Source organism: Cololabis saira, chromosome 10, assembly GCF_033807715.1.
Source record: "Cololabis saira isolate AMF1-May2022 chromosome 10, fColSai1.1, whole genome shotgun sequence".
Lineage (NCBI taxonomy): Eukaryota > Metazoa > Chordata > Actinopteri > Beloniformes > Belonidae > Cololabis > Cololabis saira.
In genome coordinates, this window is record NC_084596.1 from 3795809 (window position 1) to 3817870 (window position 22062).

The 22062-nt window shown below is 46.5% G+C and overlaps 1 protein-coding gene across 1 annotated transcript in view; it reads left to right on the forward strand.

The window, feature by feature from the left end:
* The first annotated feature begins 1147 nt into the window (after positions 1-1147).
* The window catches only part of LOC133452339 (zinc finger protein 502-like), an 81676-nt gene continuing 60761 nt past the window's right edge, over positions 1148-22062 (forward strand). Inside the window, exon 1 of the mRNA XM_061731589.1 lies at positions 1148-1343. Within this exon, the coding sequence (XP_061587573.1) occupies positions 1266-1343 (78 nt within the window). The 5' untranslated portion in view covers positions 1148-1265. The remainder of the gene's footprint in view (positions 1344-22062) is intronic.

Genomic DNA, 22062 nt, shown 5'->3' on the forward strand with positions numbered 1-22062 from the left:
ACGAACCAATCACAGCCCTCTCGGTCTGCGAGTGGACGGCGTCTCCTCGACGCGTAGTTACAATTTTCGGGAGGTGCACGTCAGTGACGGCGCATGTGACGGCGCATGTGACGGCGTGTCCTCTGCGTCGATCCAAACCACACGCCGTAGACACGGCGTCATTTTGACGCAGAAGCATAACTGAGCCTTTAGGCACATAGATGGAGGAGGGAGCGCCTGGCAGTAGCGGTTCTAGAAACTTTTCGGGTGGGCTGAGTCAGGGCCCCCTTGGTGGGCTGAACCCCCCTAAATGTTTGTCAGCACACCCTAAGAACATAGAGGGGGGAACTCACACACAGCGCATTGAGTGTAATCAGAAACTGCTAGTAATGACCACTAGAGGGGGAAAAAAAATAAAAAATTTGTCTCTACTTTTTTGGGGGGGCTGAGACTTCTTTTGGGGGGGCTCAAGCCCCCCAAAAAGGGCCTAGTGGCGCCCCTGATCCTCCCTTTACCCGTGCGGCCGCTGCGGCGGGACAAAGAGCGTCCCGTGCGGGATGCGCTTATTTTGGCTCAAATGCGTGATGTCCCGCCTAAATCGGGACGGTTGGACACTCCCTACTCACACCCTCGCACACTTGATCACGTGACGCTGACGTCACTGAAAGTCTGTGAGGGCTCAGGGCTGGAGGGTTTAGGATGGAGTTTGGGATTGGGGTTTGCCGCGTTCCATTTGTCCTCGGAAGTGGGGATTTCCCAGTTCCCAGTCGGAATTTTCAACTGGAACGCCCCTCGAAGTGGGATTTCCCACTGAGAAAGTGGGAGAGTCTTCACCACCCCCGAGTTCACATTCCAAGATGGCTGCCCCGGTTGTAAACAGTAGAAGAGAGCTCTGTAAAAATTCGTAGCACTTCATTCTAGTTTTGGTCACACTAAATCAGTCGTATACAAGTATTGTTCGGCATATATATGCTGCTATAGTGTAATTTACATTTTTCGTGTGGTATATGCGAACTACAAACTTGTTTACCTACTTTGTAACTGGAACGCTGATAACTCGGCTGTGACGCCATTCCCAGTTCCGAGTTCCGACTTCCGAGGTAAATGGAACGCAGCAGCAGTCTCCTAAAGGGGCGTGGCAGTCACGTGACACAGATACAGGAAACACAACCGGAGTGGGGGAGAGTTTAAAAAACGTCTCTGATTTAATCCACATTTTCAGCAGCAACGCTCGAGTGGAGGCCACGTGTTTGCAGACGGACCGGGACCAGAACCAGAACCAGGAGATGGACCAGAACCAGAACCAGGACCAGAACCAGAACCAGGACTCCTCATCCAGCAGGACTAAAGCTGCTGGTCTGCAGGTCAGTGTTCGGGTCCAGAACCAGAACCAGAACCAGAGCTCGCTCGTTCTCGGTCCGTCTGTTTCCTGCTGACGAACCGAACCTAAAGGTTGATTTTTGGTACCGCGTTACACCGACGCAGAGCCTACGGCGTAAGCTCTGCGTCGGTGTAACGTGGAACCATAAATCAACCTTAAATCGTAGAGACGTCGCATGGAGAGCGTTTGCTCATTAACATCATGTCGCCCTGGGATCAAATAAGATCCAGTTATATATTTTAAATGGGAGAGCAATTCAATCTTAACTGTAACAATGAAACTAAATAAGTTCCTACTTGATGTTTAGAGGTTTGTTGCTGCTGCTGATGTTACTGATGCATTTTCACATCCTCACATTAAACACACACAAATGTCACATAGACATTAAAACATAGAATAGAATAGAAAGCCTTTATTGTCGTTATAATAATATAATGAAACTAGACCAAAATTCCCGGGAAATTTTGAAGTGCCACGGACTACTGCCGGATGATCGCGGGATGCACCCATGAAGGTCAGGGACTCGATACTTAGTCATTTGACACCACCCATGTCTCTGTATGTCAAACCATTCAAAAGATATTGGACTTTAACGTATCAGCCAATCAGAAGAAGGGACGGGGCTAATTTGCACCAATGAGGGTCAGGGACTCCATACTTAGTCATTTGACACCACCCATGTCTCTGTATGTCAAACCATTCAAAAGATATTGGACTATAACGTATCGGCCAATCAGAAGAAGGGGCGTGGCTAATTTGCACCAATGAGGGTCAGGGACTCGATACTTAGTCATTTGACACCACCCATGTCTCTGTATGTCAAACCATTCAAAAGATATTGGACTTTAACGTATCAGCCAATCAGAAGAAGGGGCGTGGCTAATTTGCACCAATGAGGGTCAGGGACTCGATACTTAGTCATTTGACACCACCCATGTCTCTGTATGTCAAACCATTCAAAAGATATTGGACTTTAACGTATCAGCCAATCAGAAGAAGGGGCGGGGCTAATTTGCACCAATGAGGGTCAGGGACTCCATACTTAGTCATTTGACACCACCCATGTCTCTGTATGTCAAACCATTCAAAAGATATTGGACTTTAACGTATCAGCCAATCAGAAGAAGGGGCGTGGCTAATTTGCACCAATGAGGGTCAGGGACTCGATACTTAGTCATTTGACACCACCCATGTCTCTGTATGTCAAACCATTCAAAAGATATTGGACTATAACGTATCGGCCAATCAGAAGAAGGGGCGTGGCTAATTTGCACCAATGAGGGTCAGGGACTCGATACTTAGTCATTTGACACCACCCATGTCTCTGTATGTCAAACCATTCAAAAGATATTGGACTATAACGTATCGGCCAATCACAAGAAGGGGCGGGGCTAATTTGTATATATAATATACAAATGTAAATATTTATATGTATAATAATAATAATATACATATATATCCAATGAACCTGTTCCCAGCAGGACTGGGGATCATGTAAGGTCAAAAGGTCAGGGTTCAGATTCCTCCATTATCCAGGTTATATTACATGAAGTCTGTAATGACTGTGTCATGTGACAAGGTCTGGGTCAGTCTAATCAGCACAGCTGTGCTCTGGTTGTTAGGGGCAACAAGAACCTGATACAGAGGGAGCGGGAATGACAGCTAGATTTTCGGTTGTGACAAACCTCAAATCACTCCACTTTGCGGTCAAACCGTAGCTCTTAGCAGAAAAATGAAAACATCGTGAGAGACGGAGAACCCAGAACATTCTGTCAATCTTATTTTCATTCAGATATTCCTTAAAATGTGTTAGTAACGGCAATTCGAAAACAAAAATGAGATTTTTTTGAAGAAAACTTCATTTAACATGGGACTCAATGGAGAGCGAGACAGGATTTGGCGTGTCTGTTGGGCCCCCCGTTAAAATTGTGTGCACACCACGCCTGTCAAAGTCACATTTTATGAATCTCAACATCCATGTCTACATTCTGACCAAAAATTATCTTTCTAGCTTTTACGGTTTGCCCGTGAGCTCGAGTTACAAATAAAAATTATGATCATTTTTCGAAAGTCTCTCCACTCTAATGAATTCGAACCGCACTGAAGATTTGACAAAAAAGTGATTTCCAGTCCTCGCTTGAGCGCTCATATCTTGAAAAGTGTACATTTTAGGAAAAAACAGTCCGGGGTTTGGAGAGAGAAGAGAACTTTTCCTCCGTTTTGAAGTTTGAATGACGTTTCTACGTGCAAGTATGAGAAAGATACGTGACTCGGAAAAAAGGTGAATTTTGTCTTTTTTTTCTCAACATTTTCCCATCCGCTTATAATGGCGCCATTGAAATGCATGGGAAAATCTTCCCCATTAGTTTGGAAATTTGGAAATGTTTTTGCACTTCGTGCAAAAACTATTCGTGCCATCGTTCTGAAAATCCACAGGACTGTAGTTAAATTCAGGGCCTACAACTTTCTAAATCGGTTCATAATTTTTCGAGTAACGGTGTGCGAGTGGTGAGGCCCCAAAGTTCACGCAATGCGTTCCGGATGGGGCAAAAAGCGCACGTTTGTGCACGTTGCGCAAAAACGTGCACGCCAATCGCTAATAAAAGTCATACCCATCGATTCCCGATTAAGGCGCACGTTTCTACGTTTTTACTTTTCGCGTTTTCTCAAAGCTGTAGGAGGAGTAGCCGGACAAAGTTTTTACGGAAGAATATATAATAACTAGACCAAAATTCCCGGGAAATTTTGAAGTGCCACGGACTACTGCCGGATGATCGCGGGATGCACCCATGAAGGTCAAGGACTTGATACTTAGTCATTTGACACCACCCATGTCTCTGTATGTCAAACCATTCAAAAGATATTGGACTTTAACGTATCAGCCAATCAGAAGAAAGGGCGGGGCTAATTTGCACCAATGAGGGTCAGGGACTCGATACTTAGTCCAATGACACCACCCATGACTCTGTATGTCAAACCATTCAAAAGATATTGGACTATAACGTATCGGCCAATCAGAAGAAAGGGCGTGGCTAATTTGCACCAATGAGGGTCAAGGACTCGATACTAAGTCATTTGACACCACCCATGACTCTGTATGTCAAACCATTCAAAAGATATTGGACTATAACGTATCGGCCAATCAGAAGAAGGGGCGGGGCTAATTTGCACCAATGATGGTCGGGGACTCGATACTTAGTCATTTGACACCACCCATGTCTCTGTATGTCAAACCATTCAAAAGATATTGGACTATAACGTATCGGCCAATCAGAAGAAGGGGCGTGGCTAATTTGCACCAATGAGGGTCAGGGACTCGATACTTAGTCATTTGACACCACCCATGACTCTCTATGTCAAACCATTCAAAAGATATTGGACTATAAGGTATCGGCCAATCAGAAGAAGGGGTGGGGCTAATTTGCACCAATGAGGGTCAGGGACTCGTTACTTAGTCATTTGACACCACCCATGTCTCTGTATGTCAAACCATTCAAAAGATATTGGACTATAACGTATCGGCCAATCAGAAGAAGGGGCGGGGCTAATTTGCACCAATGAGGGTCAGGGGCTCGATACTTAGTCATTTGACACCACCCATGTCTCTCTATGTCAAACCATTCAAAAGATATTGGACTATAAGGTATCGGCCAATCAGAAGAAGGGGCGGGGCTAATTTGCACCAATGAGGGTCAGGGGCTCGATACTTAGTCATTTGACACCACCCGTGACTCTTTATGTCAAACCATTCAAAAGATATTGGACTATAACGTATCGGCCAATCAGAAGAAGGGGCGGGGCTAATTTGCACCAATGAGGGTCAGGGGCTCGATACTTAGTCATTTGACACCACCCGTGACTCTTTATGTCAAACCATTCAAAAGATATTGGACTATAACGTATCGGCCAATCAGAAGAAGGGGCGGGGCTAATATGTATATATAATATACAAATGTAAATATTTATATGTATAATAATAATAATATACATATATATCCCATGAACCTGTCCCCAGCAGGACTGGGGATCATGTAAGGTCAGGGTTCAGATTCCTCCATTATCCAAGGTAAAGTATTATGAAGTCTGCATTGAGTGGGTCATGTGACTAGTTCTGGGTCACATGACCCGGAAGTATGGTAGTGTATATTGTATTGGAATGACTCAGCTAGTTCTTCGGATTTGACAAGCCTCAAATAACTTCACCTTGTAATCAAACTGTAGCTCCTAGCAGAAAAACAAAGACATCGTGAGAGAGACAGAACCCGGAAGATTCTGACAATCTTAATTTTATTCAGATATTCCTTAAAATGTGTTAGTAACGGCAATTCGAAAACAAAAATGAGATTTTTTTGAAGAAAACGTTATTTATTATGGGAGTCAATGGAGAGAAAGACAGGATTTGGCATGGCTGTTAGTCTCCCCGTTTAAATTTTGTGCACACCACGCCTGTCAAAGTCACATTTTATGAATCACAAAACCTATGTCTATATTCTGACCAAAAATGATCTGTCTACCTTTTACGGTTTGGCCGTGAGGTCGAGTTACAAATAAAAATTATGATCATTTTTTTAAAGTCTCTCGCACTCTGATCAATTAGAACCGCACTGAAGATTTGACAAAAAAGTGATTTCCAGTCCTCGCTTGAGCGCTCATATCTTGAAAAGTGTACATTTTAGGAAAAAACAGTCCGGGGTTTAGAGAGAGAAGAGAAGTTTTCCTCCGTTTTGAAGTTTGAATGACGTTTCTACGTGCAAGTATGAGAAAGATAGGTGACTCAGAAAAAAGGTGATTTTTTTTTTTTTTTTAACCTTCACCGGACATTTCACACCCACAGTGTGAAATGCTGCCCCATACAAATACATGGGAAAATCTTCCCCATTAGTTTGGAAATTTGGAAATGTTTTTGCACTTCGTGCAAAAACTACTCGTGCCATCGTTCTGAAAATCCAGAGGACTGTAGTTAAATTCAGGGCCTACAACTTTCTAAATCGGTTCAGAACTTTTCGAGTAACGGTATGCGAGTGGTGAGGCCCCAAAGTTCACACAATGCGTTCCGGATGGGGCAAAAAGCGCACGTTTGTGCACGTTGCGCAAAAACGTGCACGCCAATCGCTAATAAAAGTCATACCAATTGATTCCCGATTAAGTCGCACGTTTCTACGTTTTTACTTTTTGAGTTTTCTCAAAGCTGCGCAACTAGTTACGCGCCGAAGTTTATACGGAAGAATATGGAATAATAATAATAAACTAGACAAAATTCCCGGGAAATTTTGAAGTGCCACGGACTACTGCCGGATGATCGCGGGATGCACCCATGAAGGTCAAGGACTCGATACTTGGTCATTTGACACCACCCATGACTCTCTATGTCAAACCATTCAAAAGATATTGGACTATAACGTATCGGCCAATCAGAAGAAGGGGCGTGGCTAATTTGCACCAATGAGGGTCAGGGACTCGATACTTAGTCATTTGACACCACCCATGTCTCTGTATGTCAAACCATTCAAAAGATATTGGACTATAACGTATCGGCCAATCAGAAGAAGGGGCGTGGCTAATTTGCACCAATGAGGGTGAGGGACTCCATACTTAGTCATTTGACACCACCCATGTCTCTGTATGTCAAACCATTCAAAAGATATTGGACTTTAACGTATCAGCCAATCAGAAGAAGGGGCGGGGCTAATTTGCACCAATGAGGGTCAGGGACTCGATACTTAGTCATTTGACACCACCCATGTCTCTGTATGTCAAACCATTCAAAAGATATTGGACTTTAACGTATCAGCCAATCAGAAGAAGGGGCGTGGCTAATTTGCACCAATGAGGGTCAGGGACTCGATACTTAGTCACTTGACACCACCCATGTCTCTGTATGTCAAACCATTCAAAAGATATTGGACTATAACGTATCGGCCAATCAGAAGAAGGGGCGTGGCTAATTTGCACCAATGAGGGTCAGGGACTCGATACTTAGTCATTTGACACCACCCATGTCTCTGTATGTCAAACCATTCAAAAGATATTGGACTTTAACGTATCAGCCAATCAGAAGAAGGGGCGGGGCTAATTTGCACCAATGAGGGTCAGGGGCTCGATACTTAGTCATTTGATACCACCCGTGAGTCTCTATGTCAAACCATTCAAAAGATATTGGACTATAACGTATCGGCCAATCAGAAGAAGGGGCGGGGCTAATATGTATATATAATATACAAATGTAAATATTTATATGTATAATAATAATAATATACATATATATCCCATGAACCTGTCCCCAGCAGGACTGGGGATCATGTAAGGTCAAAAGGTCAGGGTTCAGATTCCTCCATTATCCAAGGTAAAGTATTATGAAGTCTGCATTGAGTGGGTCATGTGACTAGTTCTGGGTCACATGACCCGGAAGTATGGTAGTGTATATTGTATTGGAATGACTCAGCTAGTTCTTCGGATTTGACAAGCCTCAAATAACTTCACCTTGTAATCAAACTGTAGCTCCTAGCAGAAAAACAAAGACATCGTGAGAGAGACAGAACCCGGAAGATTCTGACAATCTTAATTTTATTCAGATATTCCTTAAAATGTGTTAGTAACGGCAATTCGAAAACAAAAATGAGATTTTTTTGAAGAAAACGTTATTTAACATGGGAGTCAATGGAGAGAAAGACAGGATTTGGCGTGTCTGTTGGGCCCCCCGGTCAAATTTTGTGCACACCACGCCTGTCAAAGTCACATTTTATAAATCACAACACCTATGTCTATATTCTGACCAAAGATTATCTTTCTAGCTTTTACGGTTCGGCCGTGAGCTCAAGTTACAAATAAAAATTATGGTCATTTTTTCAAAGTCTCTCGCACTCTGATCAATTAGAACCGCACTGTAGATTTGACAAAAAAGTGATTTCCAGTCCTCGCTTGAGCGCTCATATCTTGAAAAGTGTACATTTTAGGAAAAAACAGTCCGGGGTTTGGAGAGAGAAGAGAAGTTTTCCTCCGTTTTGAAGTCTGAATGACGTTTCTACGTCCAAGTATGAGAAAGATACGTGACTCGGAAAAAAGGTGAATTTTGTCTTTTTTTTCTCAACATTTTCCCATCCGCTTATAATGGCGCCATTGAAATGCATGGGAAAATCTTCCCCATTAGTTTGGAAATTTGGAAATGTTTTTGCACTTCGTGCAAAAACTATTCTTGCCATCGTTCTGAAAATCCACAGGACTGTAGTTAAATTCAGGGCCTACAACTTTCTAAATTGGTTCAGAATTTTTCGAGTAACGGTGTGCGAGTGGTGAGGCCCCAAAGTTCACGCAATGCGTTCCGGATGGGGCAAAAAGCGCACGTTTGTGCACGTTGCGCAAAAACGTGCACGCCAATCGCTAATAAAAGTCATACCAATCGATTCCCGATTAAGTCGCACGTTTCTACGTTTTTACTTTTCGCGTTTTCTCAAAGCTGTGGGACTAGTTACGCGCCGAAGTTTATACGGAAGAATATGGAATAAATAATAAGCCTGAGCAATAGTAAGAGTGCCTCGTGCTGCGCACGAGGCACTCCTCCTCCATTGAGCTTGCGCAGCTCAATGGAGGAGGCGTGCCACGTGGCGCAGCCGTGTCACTAATAATAATAAGCCTGAGCAATAGTATGAGTGCCTCGTGCTGCGCACGAGGCACTCCTCCTCCATTGAGCTTGCGCATCTCAATGGAGGAGGCGTGCCACGTGGCGCAGCCGTGGCACTAACTAGACAAAATTCCCGGGAAATTTTGAAGTGCCACGGACTACTGCCGGATGATCGCGGGGCTTATTTGCACCCATGAAGGTCAAGGACTCGATACAGATTCCAATGACACCACCCATGACTCTCTATGTCAAACCATTCAAAAGTTATTACAGAAAATATAGAACCGCTAACTGAACCGCTAACGGGATCGCTAACGGGATCGCTAACGGGACCGCTAACGGGACCGCTAACCGAGCAGCTAACGGGATCGCTAACCGAGCCGCTAACAACCGCTAACGGAACCGCTAACGGGACCGCTAATGGGATCGCTAACGGAACCGCTAACGGGACCGCTAACGGGATCGCTAACGGGATCGCTAACGGGATCGCTAACGGGATCGCTAACGGGATCGCTAACGGGACCGCTAACCGAGCCGCTAATGGGATCGCTAACGGGACCGCTAACAACCGCTAACAGAACCGCTAACGGGATCGCTAACAACCGCTAGCGGAACCGCTAACGGGACCGCTAATGGGATTGCTAACGGGACCGCTAACGGGGTCGCTAACTGGACCGCTAACGGGACCGCTAACGGAACCGCTAACGGGACCGCTAACGGGATCGCTAACGGGATCGCTAACGGGATCGCTAACGGGATCGCTAACGGGACCGCTAACCGAGCCGCTAATGGGATCGCTAACGGGACCGCTAACAACCGCTAACAGAACCGCTAACGGGATCGCTAACAACCGCTAGCGGAACCGCTAACGGGACCGCTAATGGGATTGCTAACGGGACCGCTAACGGGGTCGCTAACTGGACCGCTAACGGGGTCGCTAACGGGACCGCTAACGGGACCGCTAACGGGACCGCTAACCGAGCCGCTAACGGGATCGCTAACCGAGCCGCTAACAACCGCTAATGGAACCGCTAACGTGACCGCTAACGGGACCGCTAACGGGATCGCTAACAACCGCTAGCGGAACCGCTAACGGGACCGCTAATGGGATTGCTAACGGGACCGCTAACGGGGTCGCTAACTGGACCGCTAACGGGACCGCTAACGGAACCGCTAACGGGATCGCTAACGGGATCGCTAACGGGATCGCTAACGGGATCGCTAACGGGACCGCTAACCGAGCCGCTAATGGGATCGCTAACGGGACCGCTAACAACCGCTAACAGAACCGCTAACGGGATCGCTAACAACCGCTAGCGGAACCGCTAACGGGACCGCTAATGGGATTGCTAACGGGACCGCTAACGGGGTCGCTAACTGGACCGCTAACGGGGTCGCTAACGGGACCGCTAACGGGACCGCTAACGGGACCGCTAACCGAGCCGCTAACGGGATCGCTAACCGAGCCGCTAACAACCGCTAATGGAACCGCTAACGGAACCGCTAACGGGACCGCTAACGGGATCGCTAACGGGATCGCTAACGGGATCGCTAACGGGATCGCTAACGGGATCGCTAACGGGATCGCTAACGGGACCGCTAACCGAGCCGCTAATGGGATCGCTAACGGGACCGCTAACAACCGCTAACAGAACCGCTAACGGGACCGCTAACAGAACCGCTAACAGAACCGCTAACGGGATCGCTAACAACCGCTAGCGGAACCGCTAACGGGACCGCTAATGGGATTGCTAACGGGACCGCTAACGGGGTCGCTAACTGGACCGCTAACGGGATCGCTAACTGGACCGCTAACGGTACCGCTAACGGGATCGCTAACGGAATCGCTAACTGAACCGCTAACGGGACCGCTAACCGAGCCGCTAACGGGATTGCTAACCGAGCCGCTAATGGGATCGCTAACGGGACCGCTAACAACCGCTAACGGAACCGCTAACAGGACCGCTAACAGAACCGCTAACAAAACCGCTAACGGGACCGCTAACGGGATCGCTAACAACCGCTAGCGGAACCGCTAACGGGACCGCTAACGGGATTGCTAACGGGACCGCTAACGGGATCGCTAACTGGACCGCTAACGGGACCGCTAACGGGATCGCTAACGGAATCGCTAACTGAACCGCTAACGGGACCGCTAACGGGATCGCTAACTACCGCTAGCGGAACCGCTAACGGGACCGCTAACGGGGTCGCTAACTGGACCGCTAACGGGATCGCTAACTGGACCGCTAAAGGGACCGCTAACGGGACCGCTAACGGGATCGCTAACGGAATCGCTAACTGAACCGCTAACGGGACCGCTAACCGAGCCGCTAACGGGATCGCTAACCAAGCCGCTAACGGGATCGCTAACGGGATCGCTAACAACCGCTAACGGGACCGCTAACGGGATTGCTAACGGGACCGCTAACGGGGTCGCTAACTGGACCGCTAACGGGATCGCTAACTGGACCGCTAACGGGACCGCTAACGGGATCGCTAACAGGACCGCTAACAGAACCGCTAACGGGACCGCTAACACCAATAACACCACCATCCCATAATAAACACCTACCATCCCATAATAACACTAACATCCCATAATAACACTAACATCCTATAAAAACACCTGCCATCCCATAATAACACTAACATCCTATAAAAACACCTGCCATCCCATAATAACACTAACATCCTATAAAAACACCTGACATCCCATAATAACACTAACATCCTATAAAAACACCTGTCATCCCATAATAACACTAACATCCTATAAAAACACCTGACATCCCATAATAACACTAACATCCTATAAAAACACCTGACATCCCATAATAACACCTATCGTGTGTGTGTGTGTGTGTGTGTGTGTGTGTGTGTGTGTGTGTGTGTGTGTGTGTGTGTGTGTGTGTGTGTGTGTGTGTGTTCATCTAAGGTTAAAAGGTCAGGGTTCAGATTTCTCCATTTTCCAGGTTATACTATGAATTCTGTACTGAGTGAGTCATGTGACCAGTTCTGGGTCAGTCTAATCAGTCAACAGCTAAGCTCTGGTTGCTAGGGGCAACAAGAACCTGATACAGAGGGAGCGGGAATGACTCAGCTGGATTTTTGGTTGTGACAAACCTGAAATCACTCCACTTTGCGCTCAAACCGTAGCTCTTAGCAGAAAAACGAAAACATTTTGAGAAACAGAGAACCTACCAGATTATCTAAATGTTATTTTCATACAGATATTCCTTAAAATGTGTTAGTAACGGCAATTCGAAAACAAAAATGAGATTTTTTTTAAGAAAACTTCATTTAACATGGGAGTCAATGAAGAGAGAGACAGGAACTGGCGTGTCTGTTGGCTCCCCCGTTAAAATTTTGTGCACACCACGCCTGTCAAAGTCACATTTTATAAATCACAACACCTATGTCTATATTCTGACCAAAAATTATCTGTCTACCTTTTACGGTTTGGCCGTGACCTCGAGTTACAAATAAGAAATCATGTTTTTTTTTCAGTGTAACTACACTCTAGCAAACTGACTCCCGTGCTCTAGATTTGAAAAAAAGTGATTTCCAGTCCTCGCTTGAGGGCTCATATCTTGAAAAGTGTACATTTTAGGAAAAAACTGTTTCGGGTTTGGAGAGAGAAGAGAAGTTTTCCTCCGTTTTGAAGTTTGAATGACGTTTCTACGTGCAAGTATGAGAAAGATACGTGACTCAGAAAAAAGGTGAATTTTGTCTTTTTTCTCGACATTTTCCCATCCGCTTTGAATGGCGCCATAGGAATACATAGGGAAAATGAGCTCCCCATTAGTTTGGAAATTTGGAAATGTTTTTGCACTTCGTGCAAAAACTATTCGTGCCATCGTTCTGAAAATCCACAGGACTGTAGTTAAATTCAGGGCCTACAACTTTCTAAATCGGTTCATAATTTTTCGAGTAACGGTGTGCGAGTGGTGAGGCCCCAAAGTTCACGCAATGCGTTCCGGATGGGGCAAAAAGCGCACGTTTGTGCACGTTGCGCAAAAACGTGCACGCCAATCGCTAATAAAAGTCATACCCATCGATTCCCGATTAAGGCGCACGTTTCTACGTTTTTACTTTTCGCGTTTTCTCAAAGCTGTAGGAGGAGTAGCCGGACAAAGTTTTTACGGAAGAATATATAATAAACTAGACAAAATTCCCGGGAAATTTTGAAGTGCCACGGACTACTGCCGGATGATCGCGGGATGCACCCATGAAGGTCAAGGACTCGATACTTAGTCATTTGACACCACCCATGACTCTCTATGTCAAACCATTCAAAAGTTATTACAGAAAATATAGAACCGCTAACTGAACCGCTAACGGGATCGCTAACGGGACCGCTAACGGGACCGCTAACCGAGCCGCTAACGGGATAGCTAACCGAGCCGCTAACAACCGCTAACGGAACCGCTAACGGGACCGCTAATGGGATCGCTAACGGGATCGCTAACGGGATCGCTAACGGGATCGCTAACGGGATCGCTAACGGGATCGCTAACGGGACCGCTAACCGAGCCGCTAATGGGATCGCTAACGGGACCGCTAACAACCGCTAACAGAACCACTAACGGGACCGCTAACAGAACCGCTAACAGAACCGCTAACGGGATCGCTAACAACCGCTAGCGGAACCGCTAACGGGACCGCTAATGGGATTGCTAACGGGACCGCTAACGGGGTCGCTAACTGGACCGCTAACGGGATCGCTAACTGGACCGCTAACGGTACCGCTAACGGGATCGCTAATGGAATCGCTAACTGAACCGCTAACGGGACCGCTAAACGAGCCGCTAACGGGATTGCTAACCGAGCCGCTAATGGGATCGCTAATGGGACCGCTAACAACCGCTAACGGAACCGCTAACAGGACCGCTAACAGAACCGCTAACAGAACCGCTAACGGGATCGCTAACAACCGCTAGCGGAACCGCTAACGGGACCGCTAACGGGGTCGCTAACTGGACCGCTAACGGGATCGCTAACTGGACCGCTAACGGGACCGCTAACGGGATCGCTAACGGAATCGCTAACTGAACCGCTAACGGGACCGCTAACGGGATCGCTAACAACCGCTAGCGGAACCGCTAACGGGACCGCTAACGGGGTCGCTAACTGGACCGCTAACGGGATCGCTAACTGGACCGCTAACGGGATCGCTAACGGAATCGCTAACTGAACCGCTAACGGGACCGCTAACCGAGCCGCTAACGGGATCGCTAACCAAGCCGCTAACGGGATCGCTAACGGGATCGCTAACGGGATCGCTAACAACCGCTAACGGGACCGCTAACGGGATTGCTAACGGGACCACTAACGGGATCGCTAACAGGACCGCTAACAGAACCGCTAACGGGACCGCTAACACCAATAACACTACCATCCCATAATAAACACCTACCATCCCATAATAACACTAACATCCCATAATAACACTAACATCCTATAAAAACACCTGCCATCCCATAATAACACTAACATCCTATAAAAACACCTGCCATCCCATAATAACACTAACATCCTATAAAAACACCTGACATCCCATAATAACACTAACATCCTATAAAAACACCTGTCATCCCATAATAACACTAACATCCTATAAAAACACCTGACATCCCATAATAACACTAACATCCTATAAAAACACCTGACATCCCATAATAACACCTATCGGTGTGTGTGTGTGTGTGTGTGTGTGTGTGTGTGTGTGTGTGTGTGTGTGTGTGTGTGTGTGTGTGTGTGTGTGTGTTCATCTAAGGTTAAAAGGTCAGGGTTCAGATTTCTCCATTTTCCAGGTTATACTATGAAATCTGTACTGAGTGAGTCATGTGACCAGTTCTGGGTCAGTCTAATCAGTCAACAGCTGAGCTCTGGTTGCTAGGGGCAACAAGAACCTGATACAGAGGGAGCGGGAATGACTCAGCTGGATTTTTGGTTGTGACAAACCTGAAATCACTCCACTTTGCGCTCAAACCGTAGCTCTTAGCAGAAAAACGAAAACATTTTGAGAAACAGAAAACCTACCAGATTATCTAAATGTTATTTTCATACAGATATTCCTTAAAATGTGTTAGTAACGGCAATTCGAAAACAAAAATGAGATTTTTTTTAAGAAAACTTCATTTAACATGGGAGTCAATGAAGAGAGAGACAGGAACTGGCGTGTCTGTTGGCTCCCCCGTTAAAATTTTGTGCACACCACGCCTGTCAAAGTCACATTTTATAAATCACAACACCTATGTCTATATTCTGACCAAAAATGATCTGTCTACCTTTTACGGTTTGGCCGTGACCTCGAGTTACAAATAAGAAATCATGTTTTTTTTTCAGTGTAACTACACTCTAGCAAACTGACTCCCGTGCTCTAGATTTGAAAAAAAGTGATTTCCAGTCCTCGCTTGAGGGCTCATATCTTGAAAAGTGTACATTTTAGGAAAAAACAGTTTCGGGTTTGGAGAGAGAAGAGAAGTTTTCCTCCGTTTTGAAGTTTGAATGACGTTTCTACGTGCAAGTATGAGAAAGATACGTGACTCAGAAAAAAGGTGAATTTTGTCTTTTTTCTCGACATTTTCCCATCCGCTTTGAATGGCGCCATAGGAATACATAGGGAAAATGAGCTCCCCATTAGTTTGGAAATTTGGAAATGTTTTTGCACTTCGTGCAAAAACTATTCGTGCCATCGTTCTGAAAATCCACAGGACTGTAGTTAAATTCAGGGCCTACAACTTTCTAAATCGGTTCATAATTTTTCGAGTAACGGTGTGCGAGTGGTGAGGCCCCAAAGTTCACGCAATGCGTTCCGGATGGGGCAAAAAGCGCACGTTTGTGCACGTTGCGCAAAAACGTGCACGCCAATCGCTAATAAAAGTCATACCCATCGATTCCCGATTAAGGCGCACGTTTCTACGTTTTTACTTTTCGCGTTTTCTCAAAGCTGTAGGAGGAGTAGCCGGACAAAGTTTTTACGGAAGAATATATAATAAATAATAAATAAGCCTGAGCAATAGTATGAGTGCCTCGTGCTGCGCACGAGGCACTCCTCCTCCATTGAGCTTGCGCAGCTCAATGGAGGAGGCGTGCCACGTGGCGCAGCCGTGGCACTAATAATAAATAAGCCTGAGCAATAGTATGAGTGCCTCGTGCTGCGCACGAGGCACTCCTCCTCCATTGAGCTTGCGCAGCTCAATGGAGGAGGCGTGCCACGTGGCGCAGCCGTGGCACTAACTAGACAAAATTCCCGGGAAATTTTGAAGTGCCACGGACTACTGCCGGATGATCGCGGGGCTTATTTGCACCCATGAAGGTCAAGGACTCGATACAGATTCCAATGACACCGCCCATGACTCTCTATGTCAAACCATTCAAAAGTTATTACAGAAAATATAGAACCGCTAACTGAACCGCTAACGGGATCGCTAACGGGATCGCTAACGGGACCGCTAACGGGACCGCTAACCGAGCCGCTAACGGGATCGCTAACCGAGCCGCTAACAACCGCTAACGGAACCGCTAACGGGACCGCTAATGGGATCGCTAACGGAACCGCTAACGGGAACGCTAACGGGACCGCTAACGGGATCGCTAACGGGATCGCTAACGGGACCGCTAACAACCGCTAACAGAACCGCTAACGGGACCGCTAACAGAACCGCTAACAGAACCGCTAACGGGATCGCTAACAACCGCTAGCGGAACCGCTAACGGGACCGCTAATGGGATTGCTAACGGGACCGCTAACGGGGTCGCTAACTGGACCGCTAACGGGATCGCTAACTGGACCGCTAACGGTACCGCTAACGGGATCGCTAACGGAATCGCTAACTGAACCGCTAACGGGACCGCTAACCAAGCCGCTAACGGGATTGCTAACCGAGCCGCTAATGGGATCGCTAACGGGACCGCTAACAACCGCTAACGGAACCGCTAACAGGACCGCTAACAGAACCGCTAACAGAACCGCTAACGGGACCGCTAACGGGATCGCTAACAACCGCTAGCGGAACCGCTAACGGGACCGCTAACGGGGTCACTAACTGGACCGCTAACGGGATCGCTAACTGGACCGCTAACGGGACCGCTAACGGGATCGCTAACGGAATCGCTAACTGAACCGCTAACGGGACCGCTAACGGGATCGCTAACAACCGCTAGCGGAACCGCTAACGGGACCGCTAACGGGGTCGCTAACTGGACCGCTAACGGGATCGCTAACTGGACCGCTAACGGGGCCGCTAACGGGACCGCTAACGGGATCGCTAATGGAATCGCTAACTGAACCGCTAACGGGACCGCTAACCGAGCCGCTAACGGGATCGCTAACCAAGCCGCTAACGGGATCGCTAACAACCGCTAACGGGACCGCTAACGGGATTGCTAACGGGACCGCTAACGGGGTCGCTAACTGGACCGCTAACGGGATCGCTAACTGGACCGCTAACGGGACCGCTAACGGGACCGCTAACGGGATCGCTAACAGGACCGCTAACAGAACCGCTAACGGGACCGCTAACACCAATAACACTACCATCCCATAATAAACACCTACCATCCCATAATAATACTAACATCCCATAATAACACTAACATCCTATAAAAACACCTGACATCCCATAATAACACTAACATCCTATAAAAACACCTGCCATCCCATAATAACACTAACATCCTATAAAAACACCTGCCATCCCATAATAACACTAACATCCTATAAAAACACCTGACATCCCATAATAACACTAATATCCTATAAAAACACCTGCCATCCCATAATAACACTAACATCCTATAAAAACACCTGCCATCCCATAATAACACCTATCGTGTGTGTGTGTGTGTGTGTGTGTGTGTGTGTGTGTGTGTGTGTGTGTGTGTGTGTGTGTGTGTGTGTGTGTGTGTGTGTGTGTGTGTGTTCATCTAAGGTTAAAAGGTCAGGGTTCAGATTTCTCCATTTTCCAGGTTATACTATGAAGTCTGTACTGAGTGAGTCATGTGACCAGTTCTGGGTCAGCCTAATCAGTCAATAGCTGAGCTGTGGTTGCTGGGGCAACAAGAACCTGATACAGAGGGAGCGTGAATGACTCAGCTGGATTTTCGGTTGTGACAAACCTGAAATCACTCCACTTTGCGCTCAAACCGTAGCTCTTAGCAGAAAAACGAAAACATTTTGAGAAACGGAGAACCTACCAGATTATCTAAATGTTATTTTCATACAGATATTCCTTAAAATGTGTTAGTAACGGCAATTCGAAAACAAAAATGAGATTTTTTTTAAGAAAACTTCATTTAACATGGGAGTCAATGAACAGCGAGACAGGAATTGGCGCGTCTGTTGGGCCCCCCGTTAAAATTTTGTGCACACCACGCCTGTCAAAGTCACATTTTATAAATCACAACACCTATGTCTATATTCTGACCAAAAATGATCTGTCTACCTTTTACGGTTTGGCCGTGACCTCGAGTTACAAATAAGAAATCATGTTTTTTTTTCAGTGTAACTACACTCTAGCAAACTGACTCCCGTGCTCTAGATTTGAAAAAAAGTGATTTCCAGACCTCGCTTGAGGGCTCATATCTTGAAAAGTGTACATTTTAGGAAAAAACAGTCCGGGGTTTAGAGAGAGAAGAGAAGTTTTCCTCCGTTTTGAAGTTTGAATGACGTTTCTACGTGCAAGTATGAGAAAGATACGTGACTCAGAAAAAAGGTGATTTTTTTTTTTTTTTAACCTCCTCCCACCCACAGTCTGAAATGCTGCCCCATACAAATACATGGGAAAATCTCCCCATTAGTTTGGAAATTTGGAAATGTTTTTGCACTTCGTGCAAAAACTATTCGTGCCATCGTTCTGAAAATCCACAGGACTGTAGTTAAATTCAGGGCCTACAACTTTCTAAATCGGTTCAGAATTTTTCGAGTAACGGTGTGCGAGTGGTGAGGCCCCAAAGTTCACGCAATGCGTTCCGGATGGGGCAAAAAGCGCACGTTTGTGCACGTTGCGCAAAAACGTGCACGCCAATCGCTAATAAAAGTCATACCCATCGATTCCCGATTAAGGCGCACGTTTCTACGTTTTTACTTTTCGCGTTTTCTCAAAGCTGTAGGAGGAGTAGCCGGACAAAGTTTTTACGGAAGAATATATAAATAACTAGACAAAATTCCCGGGAAATTTTGAAGTGCCACGGACTACTGCCGGATGATCGCGGGGCTTATTTGCACCCATGAAGGTCAAGGACTCGATACAGATTCCAATGACACCACCCATGACTCTCTATGTCAAACCATTCAAAAGTTATTACAGAAAATATGTAATAGGCTAATAGAACCGCTAACAAGACCGCTAACGGGACCGCTAACGGGACCGCTAACGGGACCGCTAACCGAGCCGCTAACGGGATCGCTAACAACCGCTAGCGGAACCGCTAACGGGACCGCTAACGGGGTCGCTAACTTGACCGCTAACGGGATCGCTAACTGGACCGCTAACGGGACTGCTAACGGGACCGCTAACGGGATCGCTAACGGAATCGCTAACTGAACCGCTAACGGGACCGCTAACCGAGCCGCTAACGGGATCGCTAACCAAGCCGCTAACGGGATCGCTAACGGGATCGCTAACAACCGCTAACGGGACCGCTAACGGGATTGCTAACGGGACCGCTAACGGGGTCGCTAACTGGACCGCTAACGGGATCGCTAACTGGACCGCTAACGGGACCGCTAACGGGATCGCTAACAGGACCGCTAACAGAACCGCTAACGGGACCGCTAACACCAATAACACTACCATCCCATAATAAACACCTACCATCCCATAATAACACTAACATCCCATAATAACACTAACATCCTATAAAAACACCTGCCATCCCATAATAACACTAACATCCTATAAAAACACCTGCCATCCCATAATAACACTAACATCCTATAAAAACACCTGACATCCCATAATAACACTAACATCCTATAAAAACACCTGTCATCCCATAATAACACTAACATCCTATAAAAACACCTGACATCCCATAATAACACTAACATCCTATAAAAACACCTGACATCCCATAATAACACCTATCGTGTGTGTGTGTGTGTGTGTGTGTGTGTGTGTGTGTGTGTGTGTGTGTGTGTGTGTGTGTGTGTTCATCTAAGGTTAAAAGGTCAGGGTTCAGATTTCTCCATTTTCCAGGTTATACTATGAATTCTGTACTGAGTGAGTCATGTGACCAGTTCTGGGTCAGTCTAATCAGTCAACAGCTGAGCTGTGGTTGCTAGGGGCAACAAGAACCTGATACAGAGGGAGCGGGAATGACTCAGCTGGATTTTCGGTTGTGACAAACCTGAAATCACTCCACTTTGCGCTCAAACCGTAGCTCTTAGCAGAAAAACGAAAACATTTTGAGAAACAGAGAACCTACCAGATTATCTAAATGTTATTTTCATACAGATATTCCTTAAAATGTGTTAGTAACGGCAATTCGAAAACAAAAATGAGATTTTTTTTAAGAAAACTTCATTTAACATGGGAGTCAATGAAGAGAGAGACAGGAACTGGCGTGTCTGTTGGCTCCCCCGTTAAAATTTTGTGCACACCACGCCTGTCAAAGTCACATTTTATAAATCACAACACCTATGTCTATATTCTGACCAAAAATTATCTGTCTACCTTTTACGGTTTGGCCGTGACCTCGAGTTACAAATAAGAAATCATGTTTTTTTTTCAGTGTAACTACACTCTAGCAAACTGACTCCCGTGCTCTAGATTTGAAAAAAAGTGATTTCCAGTCCTCGCTTGAGGGCTCATATCTTGAAAAGTGTACATTTTAGGAAAAAACTGTTTCGGGTTTGGAGAGAGAAGAGAAGTTTTCCTCCGTTTTGAAGTTTGAATGACATTTCTACGTGCAAATATGAGAAAGATACGTGACTCAGAAAAAAGGTGAATTTTGTCTTTTTTCTCGACATTTTCCCATCCGCTTTGAATGGCGCCATAGGAATACATAGGGAAAATGAGCTCCCCATTAGTTTGGAAATTTGGAAATGTTTTTGCACTTCGTGCAAAAACTATTCGTGCCATCGTTCTGAAAATCCACAGGACTGTAGTTAAATTCAGGGCCTACAACATTCTAAATCGGATCATAATTTTTCGAGTAACAGTGTGCGAGTGGTGAGGCCCCAAAGTTCACGCAATGCGTTCCGGATGGGGCCAAAAGCGCACGTTTGTGCACGTTGCGCAAAAACGTGCACGCCAATCGCTAATAAAAGTCATACCCATCGATTCCCGATTAAGGCGCACGTTTCTACGTTTTTACTTTTCGCGTTTTCTCAAAGCTGTGGGACTAGTTACCGGACAAAGTTTTTACGGAAGAATATATAATAACTAGACAAAATTCCCGGGAAATTTTGAAGTGCCACGGACTACTGCCGGATGATCGCGGGGCTTATTTGCACCCATGAAGGTCAAGGACTCGATACAGATTCCAATGACACCACCCATGACTCTCTATGTCAAACCATTCAAAAGTTATTACAGAAAATATAGAACCGCTAACTGAACCGCTAACGGGATCGCTAACGGGATCGCTAACGGGACCGCTAACCGAGCCGCTAACGGGATCGCTAACCGAGCCGCTAACGGAACCGCTAACGGGACCGCTAACGGAACCGCTAACGGGACCGCTAACGGGACCGCTAACGGGACCGCTAACGGGACCGCTAACGGGATCGCTAACGGGATCGCTAACGGGATCGCTAACGGGACCGCTAACCGAGCCGGTAATGGGATCGCTAACGGGACCGCTAACAGAACCGCTAACGGGACCGCTAACAGAACCGCTAACAGAACCGCTAACGGGATCGCTAACAACCGCTAACGGGACCGCTAACGGGGTCGCTAACTGGACCGCTAACGGGATCGCTAACTGGACTGCTAACGGTACCGCTAACGGGATCGCTAACGGAATCGCTAACTGAACCGCTAACGGGACCGCTAACCGAGCCGCTAACGGGATTGCTAACCGAGCCGCTAATGGGATCGCTAACGGGACCGCTAACAACCGCTAACGGAAC